Here is a 12,938-nt window from a genome sequence, read left to right as displayed (position 1 = left end):
GAAAGCTTTGGCCAATTCGACACACTTCTCTATGTTTTTCCCACTGGGATTCATAGTTTTCTTAATCATATTGTAATGCACTCCTAAAAATTCAATTCTTTGAGTCGGTTCAATTGTAGATTTTTTAAGTGAGATATTCCGTCCTAAGTCTGACAAGATCTTAATGACTAGCTGAATGTGATTTTTACATTTTACATAATCTTTTGCTAATATAAGAATGTCATCAAGATAATTGAATATTAAGATGTTATATGAAGTTCTAATATACTTGATCACTGTGTACATTATCTTTGAAAAAATATAAGGTGCTGTCTTTAGTCCAAAGGGTATCACAGTCCATTTGAACTTCCTTTTACCTAGTTTGAAGGTTAGAAATTTCTGGCTACTTGCATGTAATGGAATGTGCCAATAAGCATCTTTTAAATCTAGTTTGCAGGCCCAAGAGTTTAGATGTAGATAGGGAAATATAGTATTGGCCTTGAGCATGGTAAAAGAAGGTTTTTTAATCATGGTGTTGAGCACCTTCATGTCAAAGATTAGTCGTACTGTTCCATCTGGTTTGAATTTATAAAATATGTGGTTGGAGTAGTAAAAGGAAGTTCTGGGGATCTGCTCTATGACACCTAGTTTTAGCAGTCTGTCACATTCACTTTCCAATATTTTACGCTTGTTAATTGAATAAAATCTATCTTTACCTGTTCTTTTTAATGACCTCTGGGCTTTAAGTTTATTATTAAACGGAATTCTCACCCCTTCATTGATAATTGTACAAGCAAAAGAGGCATTAGGAAGCTTTCTCCAACTAACAATATTCATCAATAATGACTTACCTATCCTATTCTCTGGGGGGCTCTGGGAGGAGTTATTCATTGGTTTTGAGGCCAAAGGCAAGGTCTCTTTACTTCTATCTTGATTTATAGCATTTGGCCCAATGTCATGATGGTCTGGTGCGGAGCAAAGCTCGTTATTATCTGGTGCTGAGCAAAGCTCATTAACCACTGGTGCTGAGCAAAGCTCGTTATTAACTGGTGCTGAGCAAAGCTCATTAACTGGCGCTGAGCAAAGCTCATTATTAACTGGTGCAGAGTAAACATCGTTATCAACTGGTGCATAGAATACTGGTGCTGAAAAAATCTCTCTTTGAACTGGTGCGGAGCATGGCTCAATTTCTAGGGTCTTTCTTTTCTCTGGCTCCTGAACTATTAGCTTGTCCATTTTGTGACCTCCCCCCCCCCCCCTGTACCCACCTCGCCTATTACCTCTTCTAAGCGGCTGAGACTTGAATCTAAAGTTAGGGTTACCTTTGAGGAAACTGAACCTTCTTCCCTGAAATCTGCCCCCGAAGTTGAATTTCCTACCCCTGAAGTTTGCTGCCCCTCCTCTGAGGAGGGGACCCTTGTGAAAGCAGGCAGCAATGGCTGATTTTTGGTCTTCAATTAAATTCCAAACTTCTTTAATGTCTGCTTTGATTATAAGATCTCTTATTCCTTCCTTGAGGTATCTAGGAAGTGCTCTGCTTCTGAAATTTCTTATCAAATTTTGTATGAGGTCTATGCTCCTCCTTAGGGGACCAATAATAATTTTGGACAAAAAATCAATGTCATTTACTTTGGAGGGGTATACAATGTGTGCCAGTGCTGCATGCCCTTGAAAGGCAGAAATACTCATTTTAATATTTTCAATGTCATAAAAAAATTTTCTCTTATAACTGTCATCAAATACCTTACCTTCAGGCCAGAAATTCAACTTTGGAGTATTAATTAATTTTAAAAAGTCTGAGAACTCCTTATTTTGACTACTAACAAAGAATTTATCCCGGTTATCACTATGGCCTTCACTGAAAGTTAATGCTACTAGTGAATTATTCAATTGAATTTTCCCTTCTCTATGAAAAGATGGTTCAGCTTTGAAATTGGTGGAAATATATGAAGGAATGGGTTTATTGAAGGTAAGAAGGTTGAAATCTTCGTAATCACTTTCATCTCCATTATTATAAAAGGAAAAGAGGTCTAAATTTGCACTTTCAGGTAATTCAGGTGATCGTCTTGAGCGCTTAGTAGGAGGGGGAGCCTCATTCTTCTTAGCAGGTGAACCACTTCTGCCGAGATGAATGTTTAATATCAGTGATTTATTTACCATAAATTAATTGAAATTTTGTTCAACAGGTATAGTAAATATGGACAGCAGCGGACCTAGAAGGCTGAAGTCAGGCAATGGGGTTCACGACTCAAATAGCCCTCTTAGGTTAATTCAGTGCCATATTTAAGTGAATGATAAGTTTAAATCTGTTATTATTAATAAACTAGACCTGCCTCATATGTAACCCTTATCAGATAGCCCCCCAGGGCCTAGGCTAGTGTCGATAGGTTTAAAGCGAGAAATGTAAGTTCGAACTTACCTGTGGTCTAGCCTACTGCCTATTAAGCTGCGTGCTTTTGATGTGTCAGGCAAGCAATTTGTTTTGTGTGCTTAATTATAATTTTGTAATATATAAAAATTGGAGTATTTGGTTTGTTTATACCAATTAATCGTGTAGTAATCATGCACATGCTTTGCTTAAGCTACTTACGCTATGTTCGGAAGTGCCTGCTCTAAGCATTCAAATCATAACAACCTTACGTATGGGGGCCGCCATTTGCATTTGTGACGTCATTAGTCTAAATCAGCTGCTTTCCATATGACGTTTTCGTTGTAAAAAGAATTTAAAACCTTACCTTTTCTGGATAATTTTCATGAGAGTTTGATTCTGTTGTAGTAACATATTTACGATATCAGAATTAGAAGGCATATCACTATCTGCAGTCAATTGTGTTCGTTTTTCGTTACTGATTACGTTCTCCTCTCCGCTGGAGTCTTCGCTAAGCCGATGCACCTCCGCGGAGGTAAGAATTTGCCTAGACGTAATTAAGCCGTGGGCTGAGATATTACTCTGGTTGCTGAGTGCAGAATAATGAAAATCAGCAAATAATGTTGGGAGCAGCGGGAGGGAAAAAGAGGAGAACGTTCTGTGCTGAAGTCAACTTCAGAAATGTGACTTCCATTGCCGAGTCAACCCGCTCGTCCCTGGTAACTCCGCCCAAGGGGGCGTGGTTTGGGGCTCGCGCCGCCGCTTGGGGGGGTTCCAGGGGGGGGTGTATAAGCTACCACTGGTGAGTCCGGAAGGTTGAGACCTCCCTCTCCAGAAACAGATTTTCCTGTTTAAGTACGAGGACTTCAACAAGGCATTGTCTCGTTAACATGGACAATAGTATTAAACCAAGGTTCCTTGCTGACAGCAGCACTGACTGAAAAATCCACTGAAAGAATCGATGCTGGAGGTCTCTGAAAGGATGGAATAGGATTCCTGCCTGGTTCAACTGACGACTGAACGGACAAGCAGTGTGAAGAGGTGGATGGCTGCAACATCAATGATTTCCTCTTGAGGGGGAACTGAACAGAACGCCTTTCCTGTTAAGGTTGTTTAAAAGATGATTCCTCCAGAAGGAGAGATCGTCGGGAGTTGTCCTTACGGTGTGATGTACTGGACACCTGCACTGGAGAGCAGTGCTCACGAGCTGACCTATAAGGAACAAAAGATTTACGGCCTAGAATAGGTGAATGGCAATCTACGCCTGGCAACCACCATGAAATGAGGGAGATCCCTTGCAAGGAGTTGGCGAACGGCGAATTAACAAGTGTCGATGTCCAGAGGAGCGACGAGAAACTCAAGGAGAGCATCGGGAAGTCTGCCTTTGGTCTGAAGGAGATCGTCTATGGAGAACGAAGAACAACTGGCAAATAACGAGCAGCTGGCGAACACCGAGAAGCTGGCAAACGACGAGCAGCTGGAGAATGACTAGAAAATGTTGAATGTCTAGTAGCTGGTGACCGTCAAGTTGTTAGCAAACGATGAGCTGGAGAATGATGAGCAGCTGGCGAACGACGGGAAACTGGCGAACAACAAATCATTGGAGAACGGCGAGTAGCCAGAGAACAATGGACAGCCGGCGAACGTCGAGTCATGAGAGTGATGAGTAGCTGGAGAACTGTGACCAGTTGACGAACAGCGGACTGTAGATGAGTGACGAGCAGTCAGAGAATGACAAGAGCCTAGAGAATCAATGGCAGCTGACGAACCATGAACAATTGGCGAGTGATGAGTAGTCGGAGTGACGATGGACTGATGAACGACGAGTCTGGAGAGAGAGTCCAATAAAACAGGCGAGGATCGGGAATCAGAAGGCTGTTGGAGACACTGACTCTGATCTAGAACACGAGATGCATCACGAGGTGACGAGTGACTATCTCTGGAAGAGCTCTGCGATCGAGGTGATGAGTGACGAGAGGTTGAAGAACTGACGAATGACGAGTTCGGGGGATATTGCAGGTCTTTGGGAGAACCAAAGACGTCTCTTGGTAGGTGGCGAAGGAGAATGTCTGAAGCATCAAGGTGGACCATGGATTCTGGGAGCCCATTGGTGACAGCGAAGATCTTCCAAAGGGAGGACTGCTCGGCAGGAAAAAGATTGATTGATTGATTGATTTGAAATTCTCTGGTATCCTGACATAGAAAGTTAATTAACTCCAATATCGTTTAATATAAATAAAGATTAAAAGAATATTCAATTAAAACCAAAAATTTGCAAATATGTTATAAAAGTTAAATAGCATTAAGAAGACCTGCTTCTGATATAAATTTGAAAATGCCACTAGCATTATACAACACATCATGTCCAAAAATCTTGGCAAGGATGAACCTGCCATCTTCACCCCAAGCCTCAAACAGATATCTATTTCTTTCTGTGCTATAAGTGGGGCATTCAGTCAACAAATGCCTGACTGTCAAGGGTATTAAACATTCGTCGCAATATGGCTGGTGTTGGCGAGCCAGCAGAATCTCATGTGTCATACGAGTGTGACCAATGCGGAGACAACAAAGAGTAGTCTCCCACTTTCGGGGCATCCCATTATATCTCCAAGGGGATATAACAATCGTGATTTCTCTCATCTTATTTTCGGTTAAACTATCCCAATGCTGTTGCCAATTGTTATAAATAAAATTCTTAATTGCTGGTAAAAAATCATTACAAAGAATGGGATACCTTCTTGGTAGCAACTCAGCTGCAGCACTCTGTTAGTGAATCTGCCTCTTCATTTCCAGACACACTTATGTGTGCCAGAAACCAGAAAAATCAAACAGTTATACCTTTTAGGCCAATAATTAAAATACACTAAAAAATCTTTAAAAATAAAGTGTAAATAGAATTAAAACATTCTAAAGCTTGAAGGACACTTCTTGAATCACTAAAAATGGTAAAATTGCCCTCCTCTTTTAACGCTATTTTCTCAATAGCGGTTAATATGCCATATAATTCAGCAGTAAATATGGAAGATATTGGAGAAAGTGCACCTCTACTGTTAAAAGAACTACTAGGCTATATACTCCAAATCCAACATCAGATTAGGAGCCATCGATATATATATATAAGTTGATTCCCTATGTTATTCAACATGTTCCATAAAAAGAGACCTAGCTTCTAATTCAGTATTGTTTTTTATACAGCAATAAAGTATTTACAAAAAGATATCTCTGGTAATTCAACGGAGGGGTTGATGTTCTCTTAAATGGAAGCTCCTTACCTCTAATTATTTCAAGACTGTTTAATAACTGTTTTACCTGAAAGCCAGAAGGTTGAGGAGATTTTAGGTGCAACTCAAAGTATGTTGAGTGTCTTACAAGGATTGCAGTCTGAAAGGCTAAAGAGTTAGGGAGTCTTTGTAACCTAAACCAATACTGAATAATGGAAGACATGCAGTAATGGTCAAGGGGTAACTCTCCAGCATCAACAAGAAGACTTGGGATAGGTGAGGTTCTAAACGCTCCTGTGGCCAATCTAATATCAGTATGATGTATTGAATCTAATATCTTTAATCAGCTTGGGGAGGCTGAGAAGTATATTTCACACCCCTAACTGGGAGGAACGTAGAGAGGAAAGGCCCCCTTTTCTGTTTCATTTGTTTGATGTTGGCTATACCCCAAAATTGGGGGAAGTGCCTTGGTATATGGATGTATGTATGTATAACTAATTTTGGAAAAAAATTAAGGCCTTGTATAATTTTAAAATAGTTTACGGTCTGCCTTCCCATGATGTATGGGACAATACTTTTAAAAGATTCAGAGCCTCAAGATATTTAGCTTTTAACACCTTTAAGTGTGGGACCCAGGTCAACATACAATTGAAAATCTATCTATCTACCAGACCTCTGGATCGGGGTCTCATTCTAGGCAAGAGAGAAGTCGACCCGCAGGAGAGATGTGCCTCGGACTATGCTCCGCCCCCGACAGAAGAGTCAGCTTAGCAAAGGGGGGGGGAGCGCAATCTTCAGCAACGGTGGAAGGAGCAGGGCGGGAAACGTCTGAGGACTCAGCGAACAAAACCTCAGGATCTCGCAGGCCCACGCTCAGCAGCAACAAGGGATCCACTTCTGAGGAAGTTGGGGTTCAAGCAGCACTTGCTTCGACGGGGGACCGGTCAAACCCAGTGATGGCCACACCTGAAATGAATCAGAGAAAGAAAAAGTCTCATTCGGAGGGGAGGGGAGAGGCCGCTTCGCTAGGGGAAGCAGCATCGTCCCTCAAGACCCAAGATTGACCTGTGCTGACTGATCTACGCTTCTGTTTGATTGTTCCCCAGGGGAAACCGATCAAGCAGGAGCTTCGGAAAGAGGTCAGGGGGGTCAAAGAGGACGTCCTAGGTTTCTTCGATTTTGAGGACAACCCTGAAGGAGATCAATCCTTTTGGACTCCTCCTAAGCCGGTGCCCATACTTCTCCCAATGGGAGGCAGATCACTCCAGGCATTCAAGGAAGGTGTTGTCATGGTCACAATGCTGCCCACAGCAGGAAGGACACAGCAGATGAGGGTCCGTATCCAAGGACGACATAAACGTCCCGCACGAGCGGCCCTCAGGTCCGAGACAAGTCTGCATGAGAATGGCCAAGGAGAGAGCACACATACTGAAAAGAAAATGAAAAAAAAAAAAATTATTCAGTAATGACAAGTAAATAATGGTGAGGGGGGGAAAGAGCGGCAACGTCCGTTCTCCACACGAGCCAAAAACAAAGTGGGTTCAAAGCCCACAAGTATGAGTGAGCGGGGTAGCAACTAAACCCCCCACCCCTGATAACTAGAGGGTGGATAGTTAACACTAGCTAAAAGTCTAATGCTCTTCTTTCAACTTCGCCAAGAGTAATACTGTATCCCTAAATAGCGTTGGTTTGTATTTTATGACGGAACTATTGTAAATTTAAACATTCCATAGAGAACAAAAAATAAAACTTTTATGGTATGGTAGTACTGAAATCTTATAAAAGTTTATTAACAACTTACCTTATCCAGGGTATGTAACTGTTTTAGATAAGCCTCCTCAGAAGATATCATTTCTTGAACTATTTTTTTCCTCATAGCGCTCATCATCGGAGTATTTTGCATCAACTGTAAAAAGTAACAAGCACAACATTATACAGTACAACTAACACCTGGATCAAACAAAAGCTACAATCTTCAATTTATCTACTGGTATTAAGACAAAGACTAGAAAACCTTTGAATACCAACAACAAAGGATGAGATGATGGAGCTTATGAAAAATATTTGGGATACAGAAATCAGAAGTATTGCTGGCAACTAATAACAATAAAGAGGATATATGGTCAGGCTTTGCCGATCTTTACTTTACACTGTACTTTTCTTTGACGGCTGCTTTTCCGGTCCCATATAGCAGGGGAACCCCACTCTCTACAGGATCTCCACTGTCGTTTTATCTTGTTCGTTCAGAGTATTCCACATTTCATATCACGTATTCCTCATTTACTGTTAAATCGTCACTATCGAACAACTCCAGAATAAGAGTCTTCAGTTTCCTCTTAAAAGCCTTAATGTCTTCAATCATTCGTGCCAGGAAAAACCGTAAATAATGGATGCACCCTTAATAATCATATCTTATTGCGCCAACATTGTATCCACTGCATAGCGGCCCAATTACATTCATAGACATCCAAATCTGTGCAGATTGACCCCTGCTCACACCCACAAAGTATGTGGTCCATTGTCTGGATGGGATGCCCACACGGGCACTCAGTTGAGAGGGCAAGATCCCACTTATGAAGATTGTCTCCAGTCCTTCCAACTTTAACTCTTGCTTGATTAGGAGTAACTCAATCCTTTCTAGATGGGTTTGTTCTAATGGGAAGACACTCACAAGTGCTCTGGATGGCCTCAACAGGTGGGCAGTAGTTTGTTCCTCTTCATCATTTTAGGCATAAGTTGCTAATTCCATGGAGTCGAGGCTAGAGGTGGTTATGAAGCTCTTGCAGGATTTCAGTTTTTGTCTAACCACCACCTAGTGATCATCAAGCAAGTGCCTTTCATCATTTAAATGTGCTGTTCAGTAGATGTTTAGTGGTGAAATACCTGCCAATCTATAGAGTACTGGAAGGGTTATTGGAATTAAGACACCATTAATTATGCAATATGCTTGATTGAGCTCAGTATCAACTTTATGGGAATGACATCACCTTTCTCAGACTGGTACTCAGTATTCGGCAGTGGAATAGTCGAGTGCTAGAGCTTTTAGTCTTGGGGTTTGAAGATTTGTTCCCCAATATGAACTAGAAAGTTTGATAAGGAGGTTAATTCTGGTAGCTACCTTCTCCTTTAATTTCCTCACATGCTCCATAAAATTACAAATTTAAAGTAATTTGTATTTTTCCTAATGATACAGATATGACAAATTCGTAGATAATTTGTATTTTTCCTAACTATACAAACCTTAGCTATTTAATAGGGGTATTACTTTCGGCGCAGCTGAAATGACGAGCCATTAAAATTTAACGAGGGTTTACGTCTTGCAGGCTGTGAACGTTGTTTGACGCTTCCACACCCCCGCTCCCAGAACCTGCTTCACAGAGAAATTTCTTTTGAAGGCTAGGGACGTAGCTATGCCCCTGAAATCATGTGCTCTAGGGCGACGTGACGGAGGAGGATCTGGATTCAAGGCCAGATCAATGACCCTACGAATCCATGCAGAGATGGTGTTCTTGGTGACCCTTCTCTTAGTCCTTCTTGTGCTGACAAATAGTGCTGGTACATGAGGACGGACTGCAGCTGTTCTTTTGAGGTATGGCCTCAAACTCCTTACTGGGCATAGTAAGAGATGGTCTGGGTCATCTGTTACAGAGGGGAGACAAGAAATCCGGAAGGAGTCGAATCGAGGATCCACTACTCCAGGATTCTGAGTTTTAGCAATAAACTCAGGGACAAAGCTGAACGTTACCTCCCCCCATCCCCTTGAATGGGCGATGTCATACGAGAGACCATGAAGTTCGCTGACTCGCTTGGCCGAATCCAGAGCTAGCAGGAACACTGTCTTCCAGGTTAGGTGGCAATCAGAGGCCTGGCATAATGGTTCATAGGGAGGTCTCTTAAGAGACCTGAGAACTCGAACCACGTTCCATGGGGGAGGTCTCACTTCCGACTGAGGGCAGGTAAGTTCATAACTCTATATGAGTAGAGAAAGTTCTAGCGATGAAGAAATGTCCATTCCTTTCAGCCTGAAGGCTAGACTTAAGGCTGAGCGATAGCCTTTCACTGTCGAGACTGAAAGGCAAATTTCTTCACACAAATATACAAGGAACTCCACTATTGTTGGAATAGTGGCATCAAGTGGAGAGATAACCCTTCCGCGACACCAATCACAGAAGACTTTCCACTTTACCTGGTAGACTGCTGCAGATGACTTTCGCAGGTGTCTAGAAATCCTGACAGCAACTTGCTGCGAAAATCCTGTCTCAGAGAGGAGATGCTGGATAGTCTCCAGGCATGAAGTCGTAGTGAAGCTACGGTTTTGTGGATGATGTTGGCATGTGGTTGCTTGAGTAGCTCGTGACGTGGAGGGAACGCTCTTGGTAGCTCCGTTAGGAGTTGCAGAAGGTCCGGGAACCATTCCGCATGATGCCATAGTAGAGCTATGAGGGTCATTGAAAGATTGACCGATGTTCTGGTCTTGTTAAGCACCCTCCTCATCAGACAGAACGGGGGAAAGGCGTAAACGTCGATGTTGTCCCACCGTTGTTGGAAAGCATCTTGCCAGAGAGCCTTGGGGTCTGGGACTGGGGAGCAGTACAACGGGAGCCTGAAGTTTCAGGGCCGTTGCGAAAAGATCCACAGTCGGAGAACCCCACAAAGTCAGGACTTTGTTGGCTACTAGATGATCCAAAGACCACTCGGTACTCACTATCTGAGATGCTCTGCTCAGATCGTCGGCGAGCACATTCCTTTTGCCTGGAATGAAGCGTGCCGATAGTGGTATCGAGTGGATTTCGGCCCATCTCAGTACCTCTACTGCTAGATGAGATAGCTGCTGCGAAAAAGTACCTCCTTGTTTGTTGATGTAAGCAACTACTGTGGTGTTGTCGCTCATCACCACCACAGAGTGACCCGCCAGGTATTGTTGGAACTGTTGAAGGGCCAGAAAGACGCCCTTCATCTCTAGGAGATTTATATGGAGATACTTTTCTGACTCTGACCACAGGCCTGAGGTCCTGTGGTGCAGCACGTGGGCCTCCCACCCTTTCTTTGAAGCGTCCAAAAACAGCATCAAATCCGGGGAGAGGACGAGAAGATCCACTCCTTTTCGTAGGTTCTAGTCTGCCACCCACCACTGGAGGTCCGTCAGTTCTGCAGATCCCATAGGGATCCGGATGTCCGGGAAATCGTAACCTTGATTCCACCGGGACTTGAGTCGCCACTGGAGGGATCTCATCCTGAGGCGACCGTTGGGAACTAGATGAGCCAACAATGAAAGGTGACCGAGGAGACGTAACCACGATTGGGCTGGAAGTTCCGCTCGTCTGAGAAAAGGACTTGCGACCTTTCTCAGTCTTGCTATCCTGTCATCTGATGGGAAGGCTTTGTGGAGATTGGTGTCTATAACCATGCCTAGATATACCAGTCTTTGAGTGGGAAGCAGTGAGGACTTCTCGAGATTTACCAAGATCCCCAGATCCTAGCAAAGTCTCAGAAGTTTGTCCCGGTGCTGAAGAAGGGATGACACCGAGTCTGCTAGGATTAGCCAGTTGTCCAGATAACGGAGGAGACGGATGCCAATCCTGTGTGCCCATAAAGATATTAAGCTGAACACTCTGGTGAAAACCTGTGGTGCTGTGGAGAGACCGAAGCATAGCATCTTGAACTTGTACTTTTTGTTGTCTAGGCAGAATCTTAAGTACTTCCTTGAAGACGGATAGACTGGGATCTGGAAGTACGCGTCCTTCAGATCCAGTGTACACATGAAGTCTTGCGGTCTCACTGCTAGTCTGACCGTGTCTGCCGTCTCCATGCTGAACGGAGTTTGTTCGACAAACTTCTTCAGAGATGAGAGGTCGATAACTAGTCTCCAGCCTCCAGACGCCTTCTTTACAAGAAAGAGTCGACTGAAGAAGCCTGGAGACTCGCCGAGGACCTCTTGAAGAGCGCCCTTCTTCAAAAGGGTCTGGACTTCTGCCCAAAGGGCCTGCCCCCTTGCCGATCCCATGGCTAGGGAGCTCAATGACACTGGATTCGTCATCAGGGGAGGTAGAGATGTTGTGAACGGGATGCGATATCCCTGACTGATTACGGAAATCGTCAAGGAATCGGCCCCGAGTTGCTGCCACCTGTCTGCGCAACTTTGTATCATCCCCCCCCCCCTGGTGGACATGCAGGGGGACTGCCAATCCTAGCATTTGCGGCCTCGGCTGCTCCCTCTAGGATTCTTACCTCCCCTGGAGGACTTTTTGCTTTTCCTATCCTTGACAGGAAAGGGCTTAGACACCACTGTCTTCGCTGCTGTCGTTAGTTTTGCAGTCTTGGTTGGACGGGACTGCTGGGGTACTGGAGGCTTATAGGGCTTGGATGTCAAAGCCCTATGAAGGAGGGAGTCTTGGTAAGACTTCCTCCACCTCTCAGCGGCCTGTTCCACATCCTTAGGCTCAAACAGGATGGATCCTTCTAAGGAAGAATATCTGAGCCTATTGATCTCGGTGCTAGGGACCTTCTGATGGAATCTCTCAGCCACCGCATCCCGACGTTTCAGGATGGTGTTTGCCCACAAGTTCGAGACTTGGTGGGCCAGAAACTCGATCATGCGAGTGCCTGAGAGTAGGAACGTCTCCATAGCTTTCCTGGTACGTTCTTTGGAGAAATCCTCAAAGTGTATCAGGATACCTAAGGTCCCTAACCAGATGTCCAGCCACAAAGTGGCTTGCATAGCACACTTCGCAACCTTCACCTGATTAAGGATCTCGGTTGCCAAGAACGAGACCTGCCGGTTGGAGAGTCTCTCAAGAGGGACTACCCTGGTAAGCTCTTCCAACAAGTGGTGGAGAGGAAGAGCTAAACAAGGATCCTCCAAGATCTCAAAGTACCTCCTCTGCTGTACGCGAGAAGGTGGAAGGAGCTTGTTGGCAGACTGGAACGGTTGGAGGAGGATATCTCGGAGAGCTGTACAGCGATCTTGTCTCTGGTACTCTTAACCCTTTGAGACCAGGGCAGAGCTGCACTGGTCTTAGAGGGTTTCTGAGTACCGAATACAGGGTCCAAGACCGTGCCCTTGCCCTCTCGAGGAGGGATCTCTGGGTCGGAAAACCCATTGAGAGCCCTCATTAGAGTCAGAACTTACCAAAATGCATGTTCTGACTCTTGCTGTTCTCCTCCTGACGTTGGACTTGCAGCGAAGTCTCCTGTCCCCAAAGACTCTTTTTGGGGAGAGTCGCGGACGTTCTCCGAGTGGCTAGTTGGCTCCGTCCTTGGTCTTGTAGAGGACTTTGTTAAAGTCTTAGAGTCCTTCAATTCCTTCCTGGGAAGGATGTAGGACTCTAACATCGAAGATGGTAAGTTCCTTCCAGCCCCCACTTGAGAAG

General features: G+C 44.2%; 1 protein-coding gene across 1 annotated transcript in view; it reads right to left on the bottom strand.

The window, feature by feature from the left end:
• The window catches only part of LOC137653907 (rho guanine nucleotide exchange factor 39-like), a 157,736-nt gene that overhangs the window by 117,646 nt on the left and 27,152 nt on the right, over window positions 1-12,938 (bottom strand). Inside the window, exon 2 of the mRNA XM_068387538.1 lies at window positions 7,370-7,474. Within this exon, the coding sequence (XP_068243639.1) occupies window positions 7,370-7,471 (102 nt within the window). The 5' untranslated portion in view covers window positions 7,472-7,474. The remainder of the gene's footprint in view (window positions 1-7,369; window positions 7,475-12,938) is intronic.

This window comes from Palaemon carinicauda, chromosome 1 (assembly GCF_036898095.1).
Source record: "Palaemon carinicauda isolate YSFRI2023 chromosome 1, ASM3689809v2, whole genome shotgun sequence".
NCBI lineage: Eukaryota > Metazoa > Arthropoda > Malacostraca > Decapoda > Palaemonidae > Palaemon > Palaemon carinicauda.
This window is presented reverse-complemented; position numbering and strand designations above follow the sequence as displayed.